Below are 11,001 nucleotides of genomic sequence, written 5' to 3' on the forward strand. Positions count from 1 at the left end.
TGTCTTTCTTCATGTCTGCACATGAGCTGCACCCCTGCAACAAAGAGGCTCACGGAGGCTCATGTACAGCAGAGTCGGCTTTTTATGGTTATTGGTGTTGTTAAAAAAACTCAACAGAGGACTTAATGCGTTGCTCAACAGTTTTATTCCTAAAGAACCAGTGATGAATGAACCACAGCTAAACATCGTTGTTGGTCCAATCATTCAGTCACTGAACTTAATAACACTTTATCTGCACCTTGAGCCTGCCAAGCACTCTTCTAAGTGCTTTGTGATGCTATAAACAAACAAACAAACAAATAAATAAATAAATAAATAAAGACAACAAAAACAAAACAAAAAAAAGCAGACCAAAAGGCATCCTGCCATTGTGGAGTTTACATTCTAGCAAGGGGAAGAAGGAACATAGGGAACAATTAATGTCGCAAATTATGTAGGTGACAGAAGATGAAAGAGGCTACGGCACAATACAGATTAAACGGACAGCATAGGGGTGACTCAAAAGTGAAGTCAAATTGTAACTTCAAATCATGCCTTTAACGTGCTGTCCCTGCTGCCTTTTCAGTTAAATGCTTTGACTGTGACACTTCGTTTCAGGCCATCCCAGGCCTCCGTCATCCTGGGATCCGGGGCTGGTACTAGAAAACACGGAATTCAAATTTAGAGACAGCGTTCATGTTAATTAAGAACTCCTTTCCTCCAGTGACTAGCAAGCTAATTTAGCATGCTTCTTAATTGATAAGGCACTTCCCTAAGCTGGGTTCGTGGTCCCATTGAACTAGCCAGTATCTCCATTAGATTTGCCAGAAAAGTCATACGTAAAATCCTGTTTAGGCTTACTAAGCTAAACTTTTCAGTTAAACCAGCACCTTTACTGCTCATAGGAGGAAACATAAACAGAGAATAAAAATGCTTGTCATTACGATTTTTGCGCTGGGATGATGGAAACCGCTCTCCAGACATAGCAGAAGTGAGTGCTCTCCACCATGACCACGCTGACGGTATCAAATAGTTGAGGCTGGTATCCATGAGGAAGTTTCACAGAATCCAAGGTGAAAAAGATATTATTATCTATCACTCCGTTTCTTCCACGGACGCTAGTAATGCAGACCTGCGAGTATACATAACAGAAATGATTATGAAAAAGCCCGATAATCACTGTAACCAGCTGTGCACCTCCTCACTGTGGGTCCTGCATGAGTGAAGGTCACTTCGATGCAAATCGATGATCCCCAACCTTGTTGGCCCACTGCTAACAAAAGGGGTGTTTTGTAGGAATACCCATGCCCACGCTCCACCTCAGACTAATGAAATCAGGCTCTCCCGGGATGAGGCCTGGGTCTCTAACGAGAAGTCCTGCTCTAAATATGACCAAAATATGTCCATTGCCCTCTATTGCCCTGAATGTCCTGCTCATATTCAGGCTCCAATCCCCAAATCATTCTCAGCATTCGCTGGTAAGCTCAAGTCCCACAACACGCTCCGTTCATTCTTTCCCTACAGTTTTCTGGCACAAAGATTCTTTTTCTTCCACCAGTTGTTGGAAGATTCTGATAAGATTTGGGTGTCAAGTAAAATGCACAATTTAGGACTTAATCATGTGCTTGCTCTACATAATTTTCTAATTATTTCCTTTGGGAAGTCCTGCCTTTTCAATTAAAAAAAGTGGCTCCTTTGTTGGCAAAGGATGTATTTCTTCCTATTTTCTGGAATTCCCATTACACCCAACAGAATCCTGGGCACGAAAATTATCACCAAAGGAAGGGTTAGCAGAAACTGATGACGGGAGCAACAGGAAAGAAATTACCTCTTCCGCGCAAGCCCAGCGGGTGGGCTTCGCAGAGATTGCCTTGATGTTTGAGATGCCTGGCTCACTGGAATATTCCACGTCTAACCAGTCGCCCTCATAAGGCACAAAATCTGAAACAGCCATGGAGAAATGTGAGTGTCATGATCTCTTAACTAAGCCACGTTGTATTTCACACGTTACTTTGATAGTGTAACACTTTAAGTCAGTTCTGCTAGATCTAAAGTCCATTTTGTGCATATTTAAACAGACACATTGTAAATCTCCAAGTCCGAAAAGAAGTGTATAATCCTTAGGCATTGATTCTCCTCTACTGATATAACAAAGTCAAGTGGAGGAAAGTGTGAACCGTGCATCACAGCCAATCTAAGGGTGCGGCATGGGATTTACTGCACAACTGTTGGCGTTCACATCTCCTTAGTGAGAGGCAGTCAAACATGTAGGTAAGAGCACAGGTTTGAACCTGGCTACGTGTGTCCGAATCTTGACGCTGCCACTCACTCAGTTTGCAACCTTGGCCAAGGTGCTTAACCTCTCTGTGCCTCGTTTTCTTCAACTATAAAATGAGAAGGACGACAAACAGCCTTCATGATGCAGAGTTGAATTAATTGTGAGTGAGAATTAATTGCTATGTGTGATACACACAGAATCATCGCTGGCTGCAGAGTAACCACGAAATAACTGTTGATTTGTAGCAGTGGTAGCAGTACCACTAAGAAATGTTGTTACTTTCAGAATGGATCGATTTCCCCTGGTGCTCTGCTCAGCTGATGAACTCTTAAGTATGTGCCTTACATGTTACAGTTAAGACCATGGAGTTTCAAACTGAAGTTTACAGTAAGTTAAAAGTGAGTCACAGGATAACAAATGTAAATGGAAGAATCTGGAGCAAATGGAAATCCCAACTGCAAGTGACACAGTAAATTGCCACAGTGACTCCAGAAAACTAGCAATATCAACACAGTGAAACATTCCTTCACCTTAGGACTCAGCATTGTAGAATGACACAAGCACAGTGTTAGACCTCTCTCTCTCTCTCTCTATCTATCTATCTGTTAATTTACATACATTGCCTTTGTGTGGGTTTACCATATATCTATGTTCTGATAGCTCCAAAATGTATATGCCTCCAGCTCTAACCAACCCCACGTTCAGTTATCCATATACTTACACCAATCTAACGTGTATAAAGCTGAGTTGTTGGTATTCTCCGTATTCACCACCTTTTGTTTGCCTCAGTCGTCTACATCACAAACTGGCAACTCCACCCTCACCACTGCTCAAACCAAAAACTTGGGAGGTACTCTGGACTCATCTTTCTTCCACACCAAAGAGCTAATCCATTACCTCCTGCGTTCTTCTCTAGCTTCAAAATATATCCAGAGTCCACTCAATCCTCAGGTCCTCCGCTTCTATACTTTCATTCACATGTCCAACATCTTTCACCAGGAATGTTACAACGCTTTCCTGACTGATTTCCTGGCTCCATCCTTCCCCTCATAGTCTCTTCTCGACAGAGTCAACATCTTAAAACAACATTCAGGCCAGAGTCCTGCTTTTGCACCCAAGAAAACAAACTAGCAAGCTGCCTGGGTTGTACGACAGCTTTTTATGCCCAAGCTGTACGACAGCTGCAATAGACAAAAATAGAAAAAAAAAAAAGGGGGGGTATCTTTCGGTATAAGCTAAATATTAGAACATATCTGCTGATTACAGAGAAAGTTCAACTCCACCCTACTCCCCACCGCCCCCACCCACACATGCAAGCAGCCACAGGGCGCTATCTCCAGTTCTACGTTTGAAGCATTTGAAGTGTATTCTTTTAAAATTTGGTACTCTATCCTGTCACAGAAACTTCCCTAGTAACCAACCACAGAAATGATCCCTGCAAGTATAGTCTCGTAAGGGTATTAAAAATAGTGTCTCTGTGTACTTGCAGGATTGTGTTCTTGATTAGAAATTAAATTCTTATGTGAATAAAAATTATATCCAGACATACTGAGGGCATTGAACAGATGAACACGCAATAGACGGCAGCCGATAGTTTATAATCCTGCCTATTTGCCCTGTATTGTACATAATTTCAATTGGAAGGGTCTACCTCTAATATTGAAGAGCCGTTGACTGAAGCCAAGTACACTGTAAAAGTTGTTCTAGGACTAAAATCCTCTCAAAAAATTAAGAATTGCATCATGTATCTCAAAACGTAAATCATACCTTCAGAAATAATGTCTAGGGAGAAATTAATGTCGTCACTAATATAAACAGTATCCTCACTTATAGAAGTGACACATCCAACTAAAAGTTTGGTTCCTGCGTCTGAGGGTCCAGCATCGTAAGGCACAATGTCCACCTGTAAGATTTAGGTAAGAGTTACTTCAAAAATAATACAAATTTAAACACGGGAACTTACATGATTAAAACACCGGTATCCAAAAATATTTTCGACAACCATCTTAAACACTGATGAGTATATTTCACGTGGTAAATGGACCATAGACTTGAGATGGTGGTAAAAATCATGTGTGTGCTTCATGAATTGTGAAATGTATCCCAAAACATTGATTGCGTACCCAAGTTTAATGCCCTTGTACCATGAGAACACAAGATTAGAAACATACCATCCTTCGCCTGTAGGAATTCACAGTGAAATGACGGTAAAGCAGACCGATATCTAGTCATAAGCAGGTTGCAATGAAGGATGTAAAACTAGTTCAAAGATGGATTTGTGAATTATCTAGAGGGAGAACATTTCAGACGGGGAGGAAGTAGGGACATTTGCTTGGGGGAAGTCAGATGTGTGCTGGGTTGTGAAAGAAGACAGAGGTGTAACCTGGTAAACGGGTAGAGGAGCAGGGAGACAGACAGGAAAAGCGACACAGGTTAGGAGCCTAGGGAGCAAAACCCTAACTTCAAGATCCAGGCCCAGGAGACAGAAGCACGAAATAAAGTTGGAACAATAACCTCAACGGGGAAAGGTTCAAAAATCCAAGTCAAATTAGGGTTTCAATTTATCTACAATAGAGAGGCATAAAACCTTTTTCCTTATTGAAAGTGTAATAGTCCTCATTTTATAATCCTTAAAACTTACAAATAATGCAAGTTCATTACACTAGAAGTAGAAAAAAAACCCAGATAAGCAGACAGCAAAAGGCGGTTATCCCACAATCCGTATTCCTGGTGGTCTCTTGGAACTATATTTTGGGAGTAACATCGATCGTGATGTTTTTGTCTGTGCACATATACATATATATATATATATATATACACACACACACACACACACACACACACACACACACACACACACACATATGCCTGTTATAAAAGCAAATTAACATTGCATTCAGTATTAAAGGATCACATTAAATGAACGCAAAAGCTTTTAAATAACAAGGGAGGACAGAAAGAGTCATAGGGAATCCCAAATAATGGATGTGCCGTAATTTCCTAACCCAATTCCACATAATTAGATATTTCGCTTGTGTCCTAACATTTGGACTACTTGCCTGACTTAACTATAGGATAGACTCCTAGGGTTGAAATTTGTTGTTCAAAGACTTCTGATGGAAACTTGAGCCACTAAGTTGTAAATAATTTTTCATGGTTCTAAAAACAGCCTAGTTTGTTGCTATTCTCATTTCTGAACTGGCGTCTTTCCAGCTGTCAATACCAATCTGATGTTTATTTTCCCCATTTTCCCCTCACTTGCTGTCATGAAGGAATGAGGCACCAGCCTCCTGTCCACGTATCAACCACCACTTCTGTCAGTATCCAAGTGGATGATCCACAGCACCCTCGGACCTCTCTGTTCCTTGACTCCATTCACACCAACTCACAGACATACTGCAGACTAAAGCTTTGCCCAAGTTTCATGGATCCCAACTCTGTTTCTTATGCCTTGCAAATATCACCAACACAACAGCAGGCACAGATAGATTCAAATGTGTGCGATGACGCGTTGTGTGACAGAAGTGGCATTTCAATGCAGTAGGGGCAAAGTGGATTATCCAATTAATGTGGAGGGACAACTGGGTAGCCAGTAGTGAAACAAGACGCGGAGCCTTCTCTGAGTCCCACACCCAGAAAGCAAACCCAGGCTGACTGTTATGTTTGGATGTAGATAAATGAATGACTTTCAGAAGAAAATCTAAGCGAATACTTGTGTAAATTACGTATTACAATTGGCCTAAGGATACTTCCCTAGCCCAGAGGCCGTATGGACAAAATGGACATATTTATAGTATGTAAAAATTAAACAGATGGAGGAGGAGGGGAGCAACATGGAGAAACGGGACTCTCCAGAGATCGTCCTCCTGCAGAAACATCAATGTGAAAGACTATCCTTGTATGAAAACACCTTCACTTGAGAGAAGGAAACCAGGTGAGAGACCACGGTACCCAGCTATAGCATGATAATAAGACAAGATGCATTGAAGAGGGCAGTAGGGAAAGTTTTACATTACCCCTATCACCCCTTCCCCAACCTTCCACAGCACAGCATGGAGAGAGATACCATCCACCCGGAGAAGAGAGAGAGTAGCAGGCATAGGACATTGCCTGGGAACCCAGTATCAGGCCTGCCACACCATACGCCGTCACTTGACAGACGTCCATGGCCCCTGACTCCGAGATGGTACTTATGGACCAAGTCTCTAGACCCACCCTGGCACCAGACAGGAAGCCACCGCCACAGCAAAACAAACTCAATACCTGGCCCACATCTCTGCCGAGTGATTCCAGTGGCCTTATGCTCACAACAGTCTACAGCAACAGGGAGTCCTCAGTGAATAGAGGCTTGGATTCCAGTCTCGCAAGGCACCAGCCTCAATAGCTAAGGGAGTGCACGCCGTTGCAGCATCTGTCGCTGTGTCCCTGGGATTAGGAAGCCCCCTAGTGCTTCAGTAGCTGCAGTGTTCACGAGCATAAGGACCAAAAGAGACCTATATAGAGTTTTTGGATAGGCTTAGTATTAAAGGATGTCCCCAGAAAGCTAGACTGCAAAGACTGAAATAAATACCTACTTCTTCAATATGCGGATATAAACACATGACCACAAAGATCAAGAACAATCAGGAAACCAGGACATCACCAAACTGACAAAACAAGGCGCCAGTAATTGACCCTAGAGAGATAGGAATGTATGAGTTGTTTAAAAAATAATTCAAAATATCTATTTTCAGCATGCTCTGTGAACCTCGAAAACAATTACAGAGAAATGATTCAGAATTGACCAGGGTAATTTGAGAGAAAGATTGAAAGAATTTAAAACAAACAAACAAATTCTGAGGTCGAAAAATACAGTGAAGGAAGTACACGATAGAGAACATCGACAGGACAACTGATTGAGCAAAATAAAGAATCTGTAAACTTGGAGACGGGTTCATTGAAAATATACAGTCAGAGGAGACAAAAGTAAAAGGAAGGACATGGAATGAAAAAAGAAACTTACTGGATTTCTGGGACAATATCAAAAGAGCAATAGTATGAGTCATTCACATTCAAGAGGGAGGAGAGATTGATAAAGAGGTAGAAAGACTATTTAAAAGACAATAATGGAGAGCCATCCAAACCCAGAGAAAGTTACAAACATCTAGGTACTGGAAGACCAAAGTTCTGCATTCAGATACAATTCAAATAAGATTACCCCAGGACATACTGGGGCTGGGCGCGGTGGCTCACGCCTGTCATCCCAGAACTTTGGGAGGCCGAGGTGAGCGGGTCACCCGAGGTCAGGAGTTCGAGACCAGCCTGACCAACATGGAGAAACCCCGTCTCTACTAAAAGTACAAAATTAGCCGGGCGTGGTGGCAATAATCCCAGCTACTCGGGGGGCTGAGGCAGGAGAATCGCTTGAACCCGGGAGGTGGAGACTGCGGTGAGCCGAGATCGCGCCATTGCGCTCCAGCCTGGGCAACAGGAGCGAAACTCTGTCTTAAAACAAAACAAACAAACAAACAAAAGACCGATTGTAATCAAACTGTCAAAGACGAAAGAGAAAGAAAGAACCCTGAGAGCAGCAAGAGGAAAGGAGCGAATCACATACAAGGCAGTTCCAATGTGCCTCCAATATACCAGAAGGCTTCTCAGCACAAGCGTAACAGGCCGGGAGAGAGTGGGATGACATATTCAAAGAGCTGAGGGGAAAAAAAAATCTCTAGCCAAGAATAATGTACCCGGAAGTGAAGGAGAGATAAAGACTTCTACGGAGAAACTTCCTCACCACCACAACTGTCTTACAAGAAACGCTAAGGAGAGTTCTTCTAGCTGACATAAGGGATGCTAATGAGTAATGCAAAAGCATCTGAAGGTGTAAAACTCACTAGTAAAAGTAACTACACAAATTCAGAATACTCTAATAAGGTGACGGTGGTGTCCAGATCACTTATATCTTTCATGTAACAGTTAAAGAACTGTTTTAAAGTTTAAAAATAAAATAAGTACAATGGTTTGTTAAGGGATATAAAATATTAAAAAGTTGTAAAGTGTAAAATAGAAAACTCAAAATCCGGGGGTGGAGTTAAATGGTAGAGTGTTTGTATTTTGTGACCAAAGTTATGTTATCAGTAAAATAAACTGTCGTGATTATGTTTTTGTAAGCCTCACGCTAAACACAAAGGAAAAAACCCTGTAATAGACACATTTAAAAAATCAAGAAAACAAAACATACTAATAGAGAAAAATCTCTTATCCATCAAGGAAGACGGTAAAAGAGGAAGAAAGGAAGAAATTACCTGCAAACTGAGTAGAAAACAATTACCTAAATGACAACATTCCCAACTAAAATACGCAGAGTAGCTGAATGGATTAAACAACAACAACAAAACTGTGACAGACCCACTTCTCCCTAAAGGACATTGTAAACTGAAAGTGAAGGCATGAAAAAAGTTATTCTTCCACGTAAAGGGAAACCAAAAGAGAGCAGGAGCAGCTCAACTGATTTCAAATAAAATAGACTTTAAACCACAACCTGGAAAAAGAGACCAAGAAGATCATTATATAATGATGAAGGGGTCAATTCATCAAGGGGATATAATGATTTCCATAAATATGCACCCAACATAGCAGCACCTAAATATATGAAGCAAATATGAAGGTCTAATTCTAATTAGGTCTAATCTAATTCGTAGATATTTTTAATAGGAAAGTTTGTTTATGGAAGCCCTTGTAGTATTTCCTCTGGTACCATCTTTCTGCTTTGCTTTATGTCTTTCATTCTTTTACAGCCTTATTGAGATATAAGTCACATAATCTGGAAAATGCTATTGAATTGTACCCTTAAGAGAGTTTTGTGGTTTGTGAATTATACCTGCATGAAGCTCTTTTTAAAATGTTTACAAGGCACATGGTTTGACATAGCAATTCCATCGCTATGAATGCACGCCTCAGAAAATGCTTTTTGTCCCTGATAAAGGAAGTTGCAGGATTATATAGAGTTCAGTGATTGTTATTGTTACCCATATTGTTTAAAGACTAGAAGAATAGATAAGTAATTTTTATGTTTTAAAGCAGAAATCACTACAAATATTAGAACAGAAGAACCTACAGCTTCACAGGAGTGGGACTTAAATTGCAGTCTACATCCACTCTACGGGTCACAGTAGAGATGCTGGATTAATACAAGAAAAGAAAGATGGAGAAAGAAAGCCCATTGGGATAAGACACCATTCCCAAACTCATGCACATCTCACCTTGATTGCTCTCAATCCATAAAGTGTTTTATCTTCTTCCACAACCGCATTAACTCTCTGTCCAACTTTTAGAGGCTCATTGCCAGTCACAACATCACAACTGAAGTAGATCGACTCATCAATCACACCATAATCACCACAGAAACTTGTGACAACTCCCTGCACAGTTTTCAACTGGGGCTCACCTACAAGATAAAGAAACAAAGGTCACATTATTAGCCTCAAATGCAAACACCTACTGCAAATAAGACTTATGCCCACCATCTGCATAAGCCTGGGCAGAGAAGTTTTTTAAATGTCTCTGACCTTGTTTTCATCTGTCAATCCACAACAATCACAATTTCACCTAATAGGGTTGTTGTAGGTTTTCTCTAAGTCTAAAAAAAATTTTTTTTAAATTTTTAAAAAAATTTAATTTTTAGTTAATTTTTTATTTTTTGAGCAGAGTCTGACTCTGTCGTCCAGGCTGGAGTTCAGTGGCGTGATCTTGGCTCGGCAACCTCTGCCTCCCCGGTTCAAGGGGTTCTCATGTCTCAGCCTCCCGAGTAGCTGGGATTACAGATGCGTGCTGTCACGCCTGGCTAATTTTTGTACTTTTAGTAGAGACGGGGTTTCGCCATGTTGACCAAGCTGGTCTCGAACTCCTGGCCTCAAGTGATCCACCTGCCTGGGACTCCCAAAGAGCTGGGATTACAGGCGTGAGCCACCGCATCCGGCTTGTGAATATTAACTGACACATGCACATCAACTGTCGAGAGCTGTGAGTGCTTTGCACAAGAGAGTGAAAATGTTACCTGTTATCACCTTATCTACATATGAGAGTCTGTAAGCTTCTGCTCCTGTTATATCCCCTTGTCGTTGTCACCAACATGAATAGCACCTCCTATAGATACTTAACCATCTCGGCAGACAAAGCACTAAAAGCTTTCTGGAGACTGAAGGCTAGTCCCAAAGGGCATCCGAATGGTCTTCTCCTTCTCCTTCTCCTTCTTTAATTAATTCTACGCAAGCATAGCTGATAAGCAATATTTAGAGATCTGACTTCTGCAGTCCGCCCGCGCAACGGGTTCTCTGCCCTCCTCTGCCCTCCAACGGGATCAGATATGCATGAGACGTCCACTTGGCTTCAAATTACACTCCCGTTTCGGATATAAGCCTAAATTCATTCGCGAATTAGGGAGTTTCTCGCCTACTGGAAATATAAATAAGCATGTGCTACACGACGTGGGGGGAAAGCACAGGCGGTACAGCCCCCCAAGGTCTTCTCTGTCAACACCTTCCCGCTTTAGATGGACAGGAGAGTTTGGGGGCTGGCTCTCAGGAGCCCGTTGGGGACTCGGGACACCTCCCCATACACGCACAGAAGATGGAGCCGCCATCAATTGCTGTCCCCGCCCCAGTCGCCACAGCCTCATTCCAGGGGTGAGGAGAACCCCTATTGGGAGGCTTCTAGGGTGGAAACAGGGGGACACGCAGAGGAATACCTTGTGGGAGACCCTGCTG

The 11,001-nt window shown here is 41.9% G+C and overlaps 1 protein-coding gene across 1 annotated transcript; it reads right to left on the bottom strand.

Annotated features, from left to right (window-relative positions):
• Nucleotides 1–536: 536 nt before the first annotated feature.
• Nucleotides 537–10,877, bottom strand: LOC116546872 (cancer/testis antigen 55-like). Its single transcript, XM_032272996.1, has 6 exons — nt 10,634–10,877; nt 9,499–9,683; nt 4,025–4,160; nt 1,808–1,920; nt 924–1,111; nt 537–632 (listed from the first exon to the last, which is right to left on the bottom strand). The coding sequence occupies exons 1-6, from the start codon at nt 10,875–10,877 to the stop codon at nt 566–568; spliced, it is 933 nt and encodes a 310-aa protein (XP_032128887.1). The 3' UTR covers nt 537–565.
• Nucleotides 10,878–11,001: the final 124 nt, after the last annotated feature.

Source organism: Sapajus apella, unplaced genomic scaffold (genome assembly GCF_009761245.1).
Source record: "Sapajus apella isolate SASKATOON/1434 unplaced genomic scaffold, GSC_monkey_1.0 scaffold1570, whole genome shotgun sequence".
In the NCBI taxonomy this organism is placed as follows: domain Eukaryota; kingdom Metazoa; phylum Chordata; class Mammalia; order Primates; family Cebidae; genus Sapajus; species Sapajus apella.

Excerpts from the sequence above, each read along its gene's own strand:
- LOC116546872 (XM_032272996.1), bottom strand. The coding sequence starts at position 10,877 with ATGGCGGCTCCATCTTCTGTGCGTGTATGGGGAGGTGTCCCGAGTCCC. Across the intron at positions 4,161-9,498 it reads ATGGATTGAGAGCAATCAAG|GTGGACATTGTGCCTTACGA; the intron begins GTGAGATGTGCA and ends TAAATCTTACAG. Across the intron at positions 633-923 it reads ATCATCCCAGCGCAAAAATC|CCCCGGATCCCAGGATGACG; the intron begins GTAATGACAAGC and ends TTCTAGTACCAG.